The 16,538-nt window shown below is 36.4% G+C and overlaps 1 protein-coding gene, 1 long non-coding RNA gene and 1 pseudogene across 5 annotated transcripts in view; all 3 read left to right on the top strand.

The window, feature by feature from the left end:
• The first annotated feature begins 5,194 nt into the window (after window positions 1-5,194).
• LOC122148899 lies at window positions 5,195-5,867 on the top strand. The gene is made up of 2 exons (XR_006162739.1): window positions 5,195-5,264; window positions 5,498-5,867. It is a non-coding gene; the product is annotated as an uncharacterized LOC122148899 (long non-coding RNA).
• A 22-nt stretch (window positions 5,868-5,889) lies between these two features.
• Window positions 5,890-11,093, top strand: LOC122145070 (annotated as a pseudogene).
• A 1,834-nt stretch (window positions 11,094-12,927) lies between these two features.
• LOC109095398 (metal transporter CNNM2-like) overlaps window positions 12,928-16,538 on the top strand; it is a 39,227-nt gene continuing 35,616 nt past the window's right edge. For 2 of the 4 annotated variants that reach the window (XM_042757304.1, XM_042757312.1), the window contains exon 1: window positions 12,928-14,762. In XM_042757304.1, the coding sequence (XP_042613238.1) occupies window positions 13,277-14,762 (1,486 nt within the window). In that variant the 5' untranslated portion in view covers window positions 12,928-13,276. The remainder of the gene's footprint in view (window positions 14,763-16,538) is intronic. The other 2 variants (XM_042757331.1, XM_042757323.1) reach the window with 2 other exon arrangements.

Below are 16,538 nucleotides of genomic sequence, written 5' to 3' on the forward strand. Positions count from 1 at the left end.
TTACTGACGGTTTGTATCACGGTAACGGTTTCGGTATGGTTCGGTTTGTGCTATGTTTAAGCAAAAACTACAGTGTCAAATAAAAATAAAGAAAATAAGAATAACTACAAGCAACAGCACAAATAAATACAAAAGAGTTAAGATACAAATAAAATAAACTGTTGCAAATGTCTAAATGACTTGTGTATGTAGGGCAAAAAGTTGACAAAATAATCTCTCACTAATTGAGTTTTGTGAAATTATACATGTATTAGGCTAGTGCAGATACTAGACCTTCTTTAAGTATCAACAAAATTATAATATTACAATAAACTAATATAGCCTGTTGAGGAGGAGAAGGAAACTACACAGCTCGGAATTCAGTATGAACACATAGCCTAATGGTGACATGTCACCCATGTCTCAGGTTAATGTAACTGATAACTATTTTAAGTAGTAAGGAATTAAAGCTGGGCTAATATCAGAAGCTCTAGGTACGACTACGGAGCCTGAAATAGTAAAAGGTCAGCAGAGAACAGACAACAAAAAACAGGTAAATTTGAGAAATGTATTATACAAAAAATTAATGGCAGTTATTTACATTCCCTGCCTATCTAAGCCGGCTTCCTGAGTGCACAGCGCACAATAAATCCAAAATAAATTACCTCAAAAAAAGGAAGAGTCCATACAAGTTCTTGGTGTGTGTGTGTGTGTGTGTGTGTGTGTGTGTGTGTGTGTTTCTTGGAGTATGCATATGTTCTTTTCACTACCCGGGTAGGTTTACGTGTGTTCTTATCTGTATTTCAAATGAAGACACAGGATGATGATGGTTCCAAAGATGCCACAACTGGCCACACCAGGCTCTTGGTCCGATCACTTCTGCGGTTGGCTCGCCACTGACCACCAGGGTCAGATTCAGATGGTCTATCCCTTTCTTAAAACCAGTCTATACATACAGTACAGAATGCATTTATTACAATTGCCTCATTTCTGTTCAAATCTAATCTTTTCTCCATTCAAATGTCAAATCAATTATAACCAATTGTAAAAGATATAAATACTCTAATCATTATGCAAATGAATAGGTACACATCACACCACATAACATAAGTCAGTTCCAATGAACAACAATCAATCAATCATGTACTTCCATCTCACAGTATAGAAATAAAATCATGAGATTTCTGAAACCAGATATTTATGTTTTTAACCTTTTAAATCTATTTATGCATCTTAATAACATTTTAAACATCACATTTTAATATATTTATTCTTTTTAACAGTTAAGATGAACTTCTGCTCCTCATACATAACAAACATGTATATTGGCAATTAAATGAACTAAATCACCCTTATTTTACATATGAAAACAAGAGGATAAATACTACCTCAGTCAAATGACTTTTAAGTCAACAAAACAGTATGAAGGCACCTTTAGTGGTATTTTGTGCCATAATGGAGCTAGCACAATCAGCATAACACTCGCATTAGTATTAGCATCCTGACCGGAGGTATCTTGAGAAGCTCGCTGTCATGCGGCTTAACTCTCTAAAAGAAAGAAAGAGAAAAGAAAGACGGAGCTGTACATATCAGATTATTTCGGGAACTTTTTGCCCTACATACACATTCAGGTCATTTAGACATTTGCACCAGTTTGTTTTTTTACACATACAAATTGGTTGTACACAGTCAATCTGTTTTGCAGTTCTTTAAACTGTTGTTTTCACTTGCAAATCACTGTTCACAGGCTTGCAGTGCTTTTGACCATCTTTTAGCGAAAAAAAAAAAAAAACGTGCCAAAATTATAAGCACGGATGGAAGTCAGAAGAATGCAGATCATATTTATTTTGCGTGAGCATGAAGCTGCAGTTTCACAATACATGAACTACACTTACGAATAACAGTTAAATGCCGCAAATATTTTTTTCTTGCGCTTGAGACATGAGTTACACCTTTACAAAGCTTCTCTTGCTCATGCAAATTTAATTTACACTTACAGTCTTATGTACATTTCCACAAATATTACCCTGTACATGCAAATCTTTATGACATCATTTTACCTTCATAGTTTAGCTTAAAGGGTTCACATGATGTGATTTCAATTTTTCCTTTCTCTTTGGAGTGTTACAAGCTCTAGGATCATGAAGAAGATTTGTAAAGTTGCAAAGACTAAAGTCTCAAACCCAAAGAGATATTCTTTATAAAAGTTAAGATTCTGCCACGCCCCCCTAAAACAGCTCATTCAAACACGCCCCCACATATCTACATCACTATGTGGAATATTTGCATAATGCCGCCCAAATGTTCACGCAAAGAAAGAAGGCGTGGTTTCAGTAACCGCAGTTAGTGTTCAAGCAGCCATGTCAGGGAGATGCTGTGTGTATCTAGGCGAAAGCAAAAGCACTTTATTTGGCCTTCTGAAAGTAGATGCATTTAGGAATCTTTAAGATTACTTACAACAGAACAGCAACACATTTTATGTACGACCGTTTAATGAACCTAGGAGAGGAGGTAATTCTGACTTTGCTACGACAATCTTGTGCTTCTGAATCAGCTACTGTAAGTATGTTTTGCTATTAGTTTAAGTATTTGCTGTTGACTGTTCAAATGCAAGTTTTGCGCATGTGTGTGTGTGTGTGTGTGTGTGTGTGAGAGAGAGAGAGAGAGAGAGAGAGAGAGGGTCAAACATTGGAGTCAGCTGTCTTAACCGTCCATGGCTTGTGTACTGCAAACACATAGGAGCTCCATCAGTGTGTCTGTCACGCAACTCTGTTCCTCTTTTGGGCTTGAACTGATGGTAAAACAAAGGACATTATTAACTGTCTCTACATTTATTTTGAAAGTTGAAGCTCGCAATTATGGAAAGGGGCGTTGCATTTCCGACCAGTGCTTGCGATGTTCAGCCAATCACAATGCACTGGGTCAGTTGGCCAATCAGAGCAGACTGCGCTTGTCAGAAGGAGGGACTTTAGAGAGAGGCGGGGCATAGAGGAACTACAATAATGTACAGTATTTGAAAAATAATGTTTTTTGAACATTAAAGCATGTCAACATATTTTGTTACACCAAATACACAAAATAATGCTCTTTTAAAAAAGCATCATATGACCCCTTTAAACACAGATATCAATGTGTGCTGTTCAGGGGCAAGTTCAAGCTCAAACCGGTGTGCACCGTTTTGCTACGGTTTCCGGTTTGAATGACATGTCTCCTGGAAATGGTGTGCAGCAGTGTGCAACGGGGTTTGGGATACATTTTCTCTTGTTTGGTGGGTGTGTCAAGCATGTCAGCCCAATCAGCATTCAAGTATATTGTTTGCACATGTTAATTTACATTAAAGGCAAAATAACTAAAATAATAAAAACACAAATATAGATCTTTAACTTCTTTTAAGTCTTTCTAAATTGCAATGTTTCCACAAATCCCTTCACTCGATTCGGATGTTCTCTTTATTCTTGACGGCAAGGGCACTGACTGTACCATTGAGCGTATTTTGCTGTATTAAACACGTATTTATACCGATTTCATCAGGTTCCAAAAATTCTTCAAAAGAACACAAAGAATAGCCTTCACAGCTGCCATAGTTGCAATTCCTGCGTCATCAGAACAGAGTGTTCAACACACTACCATTTCCGTTTAAAAAACGTTTTTTTTTTAATTTTATTTTATTTTATTTTATTTATTTTATTTTATTTTTTATTTTATTTTATTTTATTTTATTTTATTTTATTTTATTTTATTTTATTTTATTTTATTTTATTTATTTATTTTATTTTATTTTATTTTATTTTATTTTATTTTATTTTATTTTATTTTATTTTCATCTCTGTTGTTGTAATGTATCGGGAAGCCAGAATGCTCATCCATCAACAGAAACATATATTAGCCAAACCCTGTTTGTTTTATGTGTTATTTATATCAAACCATATTACAGATGCGTTGTCAGATTAAAGTTAAACCACGGTCCCAGCGAGTGCCGAACCGTGTGTGGAGAACCGTACGGTTCGATTTTTTTTTCCCGCAAACCGTTCCATCCCTACTTCGAACATTATAACAACTCGAATAGGCTAAATATGACAGTCTCAGAGTCACAGCTATATATTCACCTGAAACTCTTATCTCGACTTTGTGTAAATAGTCCCATAGTAATATGCTTTTTATATTTTATTTTATTATTCATTTACTGCAGTAATTTATTCATAATCTTCATGACAGTTGTTCCTCCTGTGGCATTTGCTCACTGATTGGCTGAATTTGTCAAGCTACGGAAGTCGAGAAAGGCTGACTCGTTTAGCATTTAATCATGGCAGATGCACCATTGGCAGCCGTAAATACCTTGGAATGAAAGTTTACTTTTCTGAAAAAGATGTTTTTTTATTTTATTTTAATAGAAAAAGATTACAAAAAAATGTGACCTTTATTGTTAATCTTTATTTTATTGTGGGGAAATACCATATACATAATCAGAAATGGGTTAAAGGAAAACACAACTTTTTGTTATTTCAGATAGATTTTATAGAAATTATATTGAGTTACTACTTGGGTTGAAAAACATTAAAGCAAAATGCACTAGGTATCTTTGGGAAGTTTTTATGTTATTTATATGGTGATCTCATAACTGTTATTTTTTTTCTGTTTAGTTTTTATTATTATTATTATTTTCGTTCCCACTTTATATTAAGTGGCCTTAACTACTATGAACTTACATCAAAAAATAAGTACAATGTACTTATTGTGTTCATATTATATTGCAAAACACTTTTGCTGCTATTGAGGTGGGATACGGGTAAGGTTAGGGACAAGTTTGATGGTATGGGTAGGATTAAGGCTGGGTTAAGGTGTAAGGGACGAGTCAATAGTGTAAATATAAATTTAATTATAATTACAGATGTAATTACATGCAGGTATTTTTCAAATATAAGTACAATGTAAAAACATGTATGCACACAATAAGTGCATTGTACCAAATGATTAATTAAAATGTAAGTACATAGTAGTTAAGGCCACTTAATATAAAGTGGGACCTTATTTTCTTTTAATTTTTTTTTTACTTGTATTATTATTTATATTATACTGCATATTTTTTATTTCTTTGTTGTAGTTTATATTTGCTCAGTACCTTTATATTATATGTTGGAAATCAATAATAAAAAAAGCAATTATTTTTTATTTGAATATTTTACATTTGATCTGCAGTATGATTCAAGCTGGGAAAGTAACTTTAATTTTTTCTTACTATTGTTCACAGTAACAAGGCTGTTACAAGTTTCTACAATGACGTGAAGGTATGTTTTTTTTTTTTTCAAACTTACAAGATTATTTACTTTTAAGGGTTGTACAACTTAAATTTATCTTGTATAACAAAATTAAAGTAGATTTTTTCATTCTTATTTTCTACATCCCACATCACAGCGAATACACCTAGTCACCCTAAAACATGTAAAATATTTTGTTTGCGGGGTTGTGTTAGACACGTTTAATGCTCACAGTGGTTTAAAATAATGAATCTTTAATACAGGAATACTATGGAAAGACACTGAAGAAGACATCTGACCTGAAAAGCAATGCCTGTGTTCTGTCTGCCAAGCCTGTCCCTGAATACATGAGAAAAGTGATAGCTGAGATCCATCCAGATGTCGTTGCAAAGTGACGTTTACTTCGATAAATGTTGTGATGATTTAGTTAATACATACATGTGTAAGATGTCTTTGAGGTAAAACAAAGTAACATGGAACATAATGACCTTAATAAGCTCACAAACCATACAAGCCCACTTGTAGTTTCAGTATGAACTATTAAATAAGAAAGAAAGACAAGTGATATATTGAAATTAGAATCAAATGCAGTTTGATTTAATTTATTTCCTTGGTATATTTATGTATTTGGAACTGTAAGTTAGAGAAGGGTCTTATGCTTAACAAGGCTGATTACAACAAATACAAAAAAAACAAAAAGCAAACAAAAAAAACAACAACAGTAATATTGTGAAATATTATTAATAATATTAGCAATATGCTGTAATTATATATTAGTAATATTGTCAAATGTAATTTATTCCTTTGATGCAGTGCTGAATTTTCAGCATCATTACTCCAGTTTTCAGTGTCACATGAACCTTCAGAAATCATTCTAATATGCAGATCTTCTGTTCAAGAAACATTTCTTATTATTATTACTATTGAAAACTGCTGTGCTGCTTACATTTTTTTTTCTTCTGGATTCTTTGATGAATAGAAAGTTCAAAAGAACAGCATTTATTTGAAATAGAAATATTTTTGTAACATTGTCACTTAATGTTTTTTTGTCAGCTTTTTATCAATTTAATCCATCCTTTGTGAATAAAAATATTTTATTTCAAAAGGAAAAATCTTTAAATAAATCTATCAAATACATACATATATTGCTATAAAATAAAGCAGCACCTAAACACCTACTTTATTAGAAAACTGTTATCATATTAATACATTAATAATCAATAAAAAATTGATTTGAGTGACTTAATAGGGTCACTTTCCTCTGATGATATATAATCATATTTAAAAATGTAGCCAGCCAGTGATATAATGAATAAGATTAACATATTTTTTAAAATGTGACTGCTTAGGCCTTGTCTTATTAAAGTTAAATTGCTTTTTTGGATGATACTTCCTCTGACATTTAAAATGATTTGCAGTTTTACATATTGCCTTTCACAATGTTTCAGTACTGACCCCTTGAGGGCAGAATAACCAGTGTCCCCCTCCTCTCAGGTAGTATGGCTGTGGTCTGGTGGTCCCTGAGTGTCTGGAGGGCTGCAGGGTGCTTGATCTTGGATGTGGGAGTGGACGGGACTGCTACATGCTCAGCCAGTTTTTAGGAGAGAAGGGACATGTCACAGGTATCGACATGACTGAAGAACTAGAGAAACTGCTTGGTGAGATGTTTATGTTAAAATATGCCACCTTGTAATGGTAAGCATGAAATAATAAGCACCAGACTATACTGAACTGACTCCACTTGTCTGTGTTTGCTGCAAGAAAAATTCAGTGTTTGATTCTGCTTAGGTTTCTTCTGAAACTTTAGTTGTTGGCGGAGCAAAAATGAATGAATTTGAGGATCATTTTGTGTCTGATTTGCCAGTGTTGACAATGTTATTAGTATATTTAAAGGAATAGTTAATCCAAAAAGGAAAATACATTTAAACACATCTAAACCTGTATGAATTTATTTCTTCTGCTGAACAAAGAAGGTATTTTGAATAATGTTGGTAACCAGAAACCAGCCATGCTGATTTTCAGTCCAACAACACTCTTACTCTTGTGATACTGGTAAAGGCAATGGTCTGGAGGAAATGACTACTCCTATACCACAGTAACCACATATGTACCACATGTGGGTTTTTGTACCTAAAAAACTGCCACCGGAAAAAAAAGGCCAAGCTCCATTGCTAATTTGAAAGTGGTTCCTAATTTAGAATTTCTTTACCATACTGAATTTGTATTAAAATAACTAAACCCCGTTGCATCAATTTTGAGAATGTGTGCTAAAACTGAACATTTGTTTATAAATTGTGCCAGTGCGTAATGCATCGTAAAAATGAATGAAAATGTAATCATTTTTTTTATTTAATTTATTATTATTATTATTATTTTATTTATTTTTTTCACAGTTTTATCTTGAATTGTAAAATTTGTTTAGGTGACTACAAATTTGTGTCAGCCACATACCGGCTCTTTAAGTTACCAAAAGGTACAGAGTCCTGTCAGGTCATGTACAATGGAGAAATTACAGGTGCTGAGGAAAGCTTCGACTTTGATGCCCAGTATACCTTTAAGGTATCGTGTATTAAATAAATTCAATGCACACAGACTGAAGTAGTTTAAGTCTTTGGTTCTTTTAATTGTGATGATTTTGGCTCACATTTTAACAAAAACCCACCGATTCACTATCTCAACAAATTAGAATGTGACATGCCAATCAGCTAATCAACTCAAAACACCTGCAAAGGTTTCCTGAGCCTTCAAAATGGTCTCTCAGTTTGGTTCACTAGGCTACACAATCATGGGGAAGACTGCTGATCTGACAGTTGTCCAGAAGACAATCATTGACACCCTTCACAAGGAGGGTAAGCCACAAACATTCATTGCCAAAGAAGCTGGCTGTTCACAGAGTCCTGTATCCAAGCATGTTAACAGAAAGTTGAGTGGAAGGAAAAAGTGTGGAAGAAAAAGATGCACAACCAACCGAGAGAACCACAGCCTTATGAAGATTGTCAAGCACAATTGATTCGAGAATTTGAGTGAACTTCACAAGGAATGGACTGAGGCTGGGGTCAAGGCATCAAGAGCCACCAAGGAATTTGGCTACAGTTGTCGTACTCCTCTTGTTAAGCCACTCCTGAACCACAGACAACGTCAGAGGCGTCTTACCTGGGCTAAGGAGAAGAAGAACTGGACTGTTACCCAGTGGTCCAAAGCCCTCTTTTCAGATGAGAGCAAGTTTTGTATTTCATTTGGAAACCAAGGTCCTAGAGTCTGGAGGAAGGGTGGAGAAGCTCATTTTTTGTTAAAATTTTAGACTAATCAGCTTTCAAAATAACAACAAGCATTCAAAATATTTCTCATTGGCCACTAAGTTGCTCTAGACCCATCAGCCACAGACACACAAGCCTTGGCCACAGAGGAATGCCCGCCCTTTCAAACAAAGAACGCCATCTTATCAGCGCTGTTGGCGATTCAGTCCCTTCAAACACAAGAAAGGACTATTTAGAATTTACTTACAATGACGAAGCACAATTTTAGAAATGCATGATAAATCTTGAAATCTGTTACCCAGTGGTCCAAAGCCCTCTTTTCAGATGAGAGCAAGTTTTGTATTTCATTTGGAAACCAAGGTTCTAGAGTCTGGAGGAAGGGCGGAGAAGCTCATAGCCCAAGTTTCTTGAGGTCCAGTGTTAAGTTTCCACAGTTTGTGATGATTTGGGGTGCAATGTCATCTGCTGGTGTTGGTCCATCGTGTTTTTTGAAAACCAAAGTCACTGCACCTGTTAACCAAGACATTTTGGAGCACTTCATGCTTCCTTATGCTGTCCAGCTTTCTGAAGATGATGATTTCATTTTCCAGCAGGATTTGGCACCTGCCCACACTGCCAAAAGCACCAAAAGTTGGTTAAATGACCATGGTGTTGGTGTGCTTGACTGGCCAGCAAACTCACCAGACCTGAACCCCACAGAGAATCTATGGAGTATTGTCAAGAGGAAATTGAGAAACAAGAGACCAAAAATGCAGATGAGCTGAAGGCCACTGTCAAAGAAACTCAGGCTTCTATACCACCTCAGCAGTGCCACAAACCGATCACCTCCATGCAATGCTGAATTGAGGCAGTAATTAAAGCAAAAGGAGCCCCTACCAAGTATTGAATGCATGTACAGTAAATTAACTTACTTTCCAGAAGGCCAACAATTCACTAAAAAGTTTTTTTTTTTTTTTTGGTCTTATGAAGTATTCTAATTTGTTGAGATAGTGAATTGGTGGGCTTTTGTTAAATGTGAGCCAAAATCTTCACAATTAAAAGAACCAAAGACTTAAACTACTTCAGTCTCTGTGCATTGAATTAATTTAATACAATTTTAAGTTTCACAGTTTGAGTTGAATTACTGAAATAAATGAACATTTCCACGACATTCTAATTTATTGAGATGCACCTGTAGCTAATATTGCATATCAGGTCCAGCACATTTTTCCTTTATTTGTTTCAATATTTATATATTATTTTTTGAATAAATGAATAGTAATGCTAGAATAAAATCCAAATGGCTTAGCTGTATTTGAATCATGACTAACTACATCTTAATAACTACAACCTTCTGAGCTTTTGCTTTGTCTGCTGGTCACATGGTGATATTAAAAATAATATGCATATGTAATTAATGCCACTTGTAATTAATGTAAATGTGTTATATAAAAGACTTAAGACATACCGCTTGAAAAGTTTAGGGTCAGTAGGATTATTATTTTTATTTTATAAGAAATCAATGCTTTTATTTAGTAAGGATGCATAAATTGATCAAAAGTAATAGTACAAGTAATAAGACATTTATAATGTTACAAAAGATTACTATTTCAAATAATAATATATATAAAAAAGCTATTTTGAACTTTATCAAAGAATCCTGAATAATCCTAAGTAATGGCTGCTGAAAATTCAGCTGCATTATAAGAATAAATTACATTTTAAAATGTATCAAAATAGAAGACAATTATTTTGAATTGTAACAATATATCACAATATTACTATTTTTATTGTATTTTAGAACAAATAAATGAAGACTTGGTGAGGATAAGAGACTTCTTTCAAAAACATTTAAAATTGTTACCGACCCCAAACCATTGAACAGTAGTGTCTGTTGCCAGCAAGCATGATCACAGCACTTTGTGTGTTTCTGTAGTACAGATACAGATACAGAGATGGAGGTGGATGGTGATGTGGCCAGCATCTTGAACAACTCCAGATTTTCTGAATAATTCACAATTTCATCCTCAGGGGTTGAACAGCTCTGGCTCTGGCAGATGCTGGGCCAAACCCAAGGTAAGTGACTCCTACCAGTGTTAACATGCCTCGGGTCATATATTCAGTAATGCACTTAATAGTATATCTCATTCGTGCATAATGTCCCAATTGAGTTTCAGGTGTAAAATCAATTTTTGTTACAATTTTACACTAATCAGCTTTCAAAATAACAACTAGCATTCAAAATATTTCTCATTGGCCACTAAGTTGTTCTAGACCCATCAGCCACAGAGGAATGCACACCCTTTCAAACAAAGAACGCCATCTTATCAGCGCTGTTGGTGATTCAGTCCCTTCAAACACAAGAAAGGACTATTTAGAATTTACTAACAGTACAACAACGAAGCACAATTTTAGAAATGCATGATAAATCTTGAAATCAAACATATTTGCTTATTAAAATCCAGATGGCAACTTTTTCTTTGGCCAGGCAGTCTACACACACACACACACACACACACACACACACACACACACACACACACACACAAATTATGAATATTCTGTACTTGCAAACACTGAGAATCTCCGTCTCTCTTCAGACAGTGTCAGTGAATCCCTTTGAGCTGGTCCAGCAGTTGGACAGTGCAAGTGTAATTCCTTCCACTGGGGGGTGCTGTGAAGACCAAGAATCATGCTGCCAGTGACTCCCAGCAAATTTAACAGTACTGTTTGATTTCTACTTGAAAAGAACACATTATTTGTTATTAATTGTGCCCGCGATTGTGTAAAAATGTAATCGTACTATATATATTATAATTCAGTATTACTTAACATTTGTGAGGTTTTAAATAAATCTTTAATAATACTGATAAATGTATAGCATTGACCAGTACCTCAAACAGGTCTATATAGTTGCATAATCTAAAGCATTCTCCTGCCAGGTTAAATCTTTATTGTAATCTTTATTGTATTGCCAAACATAAGCTAACTAAAAACACAAATGGTTTATTGAACTTCTGTAATCAAATCACTTTTCCCATTGCTGTAATAAAAATGTTTTAGCTGACTGCCTGAGTATTACTATCAGCAGTAGTATATTCAGCTGTGATTTACCTTTAAATGAGTCATTTAATGATATTGACATGCAAATCACCTTTTATAAAATGTAATCTAATCCTATCCAGCAAATTTTAACAACAGGACTTTCAGGTGGGAAGGGGAACTCATCAAGACCAGTGTTTTTTTTTTTTTTTTTTTGGAAAGACAGAATTTGTAGGTTACATGAATTTATGGAAACGTGTACAGAATTCCAGTAAAAAAGTGTTTTCAGCTTAGATTTAAATACTCTCTCTAATTTACTGAACGTGAATTTTCACTACCTGTGAAGATTGTAGGATTGTGAAATAGTTCATAATCAATAAGCTTTCCTTTGGTCTGGACTGATCTCTGATCTCTGATCCCTGATAATGATAAAAGGTTCACTCTATGGAGATCTGACTCCATGATTATTTTTTACATCCTTGCATAAGTTTTGCACCTCTTGCATTTTTTAAAGATTGCTTTAATCCCTGCCTTATCTATGTGAGGCATATAGTTACCTATGAAAAGTTTTTGTGTAATCACAATAAATTTATAGCTTTGTTCATTTCTTTAGGATGACTGAGGGCTGAGTTCCTGGGTGTTCAGCACTTTTATGTCTCAGGTGTTGATAACAAACTTAATTTTCTTATTGTTACAGTATATGAAGGTCACACTAACCTTTTAACATGATTTTGTCATATATTTTGAGATACTTTTTAAGATAGATTTTGTTTTATCCTTGTCTCAGACCCAAACGTTCAATCACAAACTATTATAAACCAACATAAATATATGTCTTGCTGTGGGCTGTGCACATGTTTTGGACATATGGGTGTCTGAATCCCCAGAGATCGGGGCCCGACCTGCGACACGTTGGGATCCCACTTTCCCCTCTTACCCCTACATTCCTGTCTACACATTGCATTTTAGAACTATTATGATTCAAAGAAAGAAAAAGTGCAGTGTGGCATCATTTCCAGCACAACAAACAATCTACTGTTCCTACAAAGTTTTTCAATAGTTAGTCTATTGTTGACTATGGAGCCAACATTAAAGAAAAACCAAGGAAGATATCTGTTATTTTTTATTTATTTTTATTTATATATTTATTTTTCATTGTGTGTCATTTCAGGTAATGTGATTTAAGATACATTATGATGTATGTCATTAAAAAAAAGACGTTTAAATGTAAACCAATGTCATTTGTACCATCAAGTAATGCAGATACAAAGAGACGTTTCAGAAAATTGACAGCAATCCTCCTGAGACGCATGTATATTTATTTTCTAAAAGACCACAGGTCATCCCACTCTACAATCTTGTAAGTTATTTACTACACTTCTTGAGTGTATCTTGGCACTATTCAAAAATGCTGCGAGCAAAGATCCTTCTCAAAACACCGAAAAACAGTCACGAGGAAACTTCTGTTTGCGCTCATTTGCATTAAGTGCGACTGTTTACGGAGCTCATTGGCAGTTCCGGGAGCGAAAGCCCCGCCACCTCTCCCAGCTGCGCGTCTGGATTGGATGCCCCGGTTGCCTGTCACCGAGACATCAGCAGAGGCACGAGTTCGCCCTGCTCTCGCTGAAGTGTGATCAGTTTCAGCCGCGTAGCGGGACTCAGCGAGACCTGATGCACAAGTCAAGGCGACGCGCAGCGGACATGAAGCCGGATTGGCTCTGATTTTTAAAAGCCCTTTCATTCAAGAGGCTGTCCGTTATCAACATGGCAGAACCGTCGGTTCCAGTACCCCCTCAAAAAATGGCGTCACTTAGCCGGGTCCGAGCCTTTACTCTGATTTTCTTAACTGCAAGCAGTTATTTAATTACTCCTACAAGTGGCAAGGAAGGAGGGGGAGAGGAGACGGTCATCATCGGGCTGAGACTGGAGGACACGGACGACATTTCCTTCATGGACAGGGGCTATCTGCGCATCAGTGAGAGGTCTCGGGTGAGATTGAGGGTGTACGGGCAAAACATTAACAACGAGACTTGGTCCAAAATCGCCTTTACGGAACACGAGAGGAGTCGAGTGATCGGCAACATCGACAGCTCCTCTGGGGACAACAAGAGTCAGGAGGACACGTCGGGCTTGCACCCCTGTGGCATCAGGACTTCAGATATTCTCATCTTGCCTAATATCATTTTAAATCGCAAGACGTCTGGCATCGTGGAAATCGAGGTCAAACCTCTGCGAAAGACTGAGAGGAGCAAAGCGTACTTCCTGTGCATCGCCACTTCCACACCTGCTGCGTCGGGCGCGCACGACCCGTGGACGGAGAACACGTGGATCTATCACGATGGAGAGGACACCAAAGTGATCGTGGTGGAGGAGAAAAGGTTTCTGCTCCCTTTCTGGCTCCAGGTCATCTTCATTTCCATGTTGCTGTGCCTCTCGGGCATGTTCAGCGGCTTGAACTTGGGTCTGATGGCGCTGGATCCCATGGAGCTGCAGATCGTCCAGAACTGCGGGACGGAGAAGGAGAAGACCTACGCAAGGAAGATCGAGCCCGTCAGGAGCCAAGGAAACTACCTGCTTTGCTCGCTTCTTCTGGGGAATGTTCTGGTCAACACCACCTTGACCATTCTGTTGGATGATATCGCCGGTTCTGGATTGATAGCTGTAGTGATGTCCACCATTGGCATTGTCATATTTGGAGAGATTGTGCCTCAAGCGATATGTTCACGACACGGTCTTGCTGTGGGTGCGAATACAATCTTCTTGACCAAATTCTTCATGCTGCTCACTTTCCCTGCGTCCTATCCGGTAAGTAAACTGCTCGATTATCTCCTCGGACAGGAGATTGGCACGGTGTACAACCGAGAGAAGCTCTTGGAGATGTTGAGGGTCACGGATCCCTATAATGACTTGGTGAAAGAGGAGCTGAACATCATTCAGGGCGCGCTGGAGCTCAGGACTAAGACCGTGGAAGATGTGATGACCCCTTTGCGCGATTGCTTCATGATCACCGGCGACGCCATGCTCGATTTCAACAGCATGAGCGAGATCATGGAGAGCGGCTATACGCGCATTCCGGTATTCGAGGGCGACAGGTCCAACATCGTGGACCTGCTGTTCGTGAAGGACCTTGCGTTTGTGGATCCCGACGACTGTACCCCGCTGAAGACGATAACGAAGTTCTACAGCCATCCCTTACATTTCGTCTTCAACGACACTAAACTCGACGCAATGCTGGAGGAGTTCAAGAAAGGTGAGAGAGCGCTCGCGTGGATGCCAAAGATGAGGCTTTGACAATGTTGGTTGCATTGGATGTTTTCTTACAATATTAGGCAACGTTGCATAAGTTTTATTGTTATTTAAAAACTACACTAGTTATGCATCGTGTCATATAAAAAAAGTCGCTTGCCTTTTACGCAACGGCTGTATTACGCAGGGAAAAAAGAGTCAACACTTCTTGATCTTCAAAAAAGTAAATTTTAACTGTTTTCACAAAAATATACGCATACACATATATAAAAACATATATTTCACACAAAACTTGCAAAACACACATTCATTTCACAAAAATAAAATACACTCATATATATATTTTTATTATTAAAAAAAAAAAATAATAATGCAATACCGTAAGTATACATATAAAATATACCTCATCATCCATTGTTATCATTTAAAACCTGTCTTTCCACTTGTAATCACCTATAATGATTTAAACCCGCTATAATTGGGATAAGACTTTAAGTTTAAATGCTGCCTTAATTTTTAAAGTAAAACCGAGGGTGCCAAAGATACAACTTAAAGTACTACATAGGCCTACATTACACTTTTTGGAACTTTTTTTGGAATAAACTCTTAAGACATATTATTGTGTCAAATTGATGGAAATAATTTGTTATATCAAAATAATGTGAATGTTTTTTCACAGTGTATGTGGGAATAAAGAGGCAGGGTCTAGTTTATCATGCGTGGTCAATCCCATTTCAGAGTTTGCTAAATACTTCCTCTCCATACCCATTGTTTGCTCCTTCTTGAGTGTTCCTACATGATTTAAATTTATTAGGAGCTTTATTTGACCCTTGCTTGTTCACGCTCAGGCCCCTGCAAATGTATTATAATATGCCCGAGTGCAGGGAAGTGCTTGCACTAAGTGCAGTATCTCGATGTGCCCTCACATAGCTAAAGGTTAATGCTTGCAGCAGAGGTGAGAATGTAGTGATGCAATGGAAATACACTGCAAGTGTACTCACAGTTGCTTAAGGATGACTCCCGGGGGCTATTAGATGTAATACTTTATAATGCATGAAATAAAATGCCACTTCAACGATCTGAATTGTGTGTTTTGTGGGTAAAATGGTGAGAATCTTGATGAAAATTTTCTAAGTGGTTAAAAAAAATCTTTAGAATTCAGAAAATAGTTTTAAAAGGTCAAGGTTAAACTGTAAGGGGAAACTGCATTTAACAGCATATTTTCCCAAAAACATAGGAATAATCATTTTGTGTTATACATAGCTACAAAAGGTTTTATATTTAAAGTCAAACCAGCTTGCAATTAATATCAAAATGAACTATAATAGTGTATTTTATCATATCATATTAAAACATTTCATTTTTAGTTTTTGTGACTGTTCTAGTTGTTAATAACTTGGCGACTATGAAACTACATGGCCATTATAAGAATTTTAGCAACCTTGGCTATGATTGTGACTCTTGTTCTTGGCTGCTCTCCAGAGGAAACTCGCCATTGGCTGTTGGTATTCTAATGACTTATTAGGGGAGTGAGCACAAAGTTTCACGCCAATCTGGCTGTGGTTCGAGCTCTCTCTCAGTTCAAAGTGCTTTGTATTGTAAGTCATTGTTAATTAATCTAATGCCTCTTGTGGAGCTGCACAGCCATCCAAAGTACTGTATGAACAAAATACATCACTCCTGCCAAGCACACCTTCAAACTGTAATTTGTTTCTCTTTGATATTGCTTTTTGAGTGGCAGAAGTTGCATGATAACTTTGAAACATAAGGCAGATGAAAC

The sequence above is a fragment of the Cyprinus carpio genome, chromosome A1 (genome assembly GCF_018340385.1).
Source record: "Cyprinus carpio isolate SPL01 chromosome A1, ASM1834038v1, whole genome shotgun sequence".
Lineage (NCBI taxonomy): Eukaryota > Metazoa > Chordata > Actinopteri > Cypriniformes > Cyprinidae > Cyprinus > Cyprinus carpio.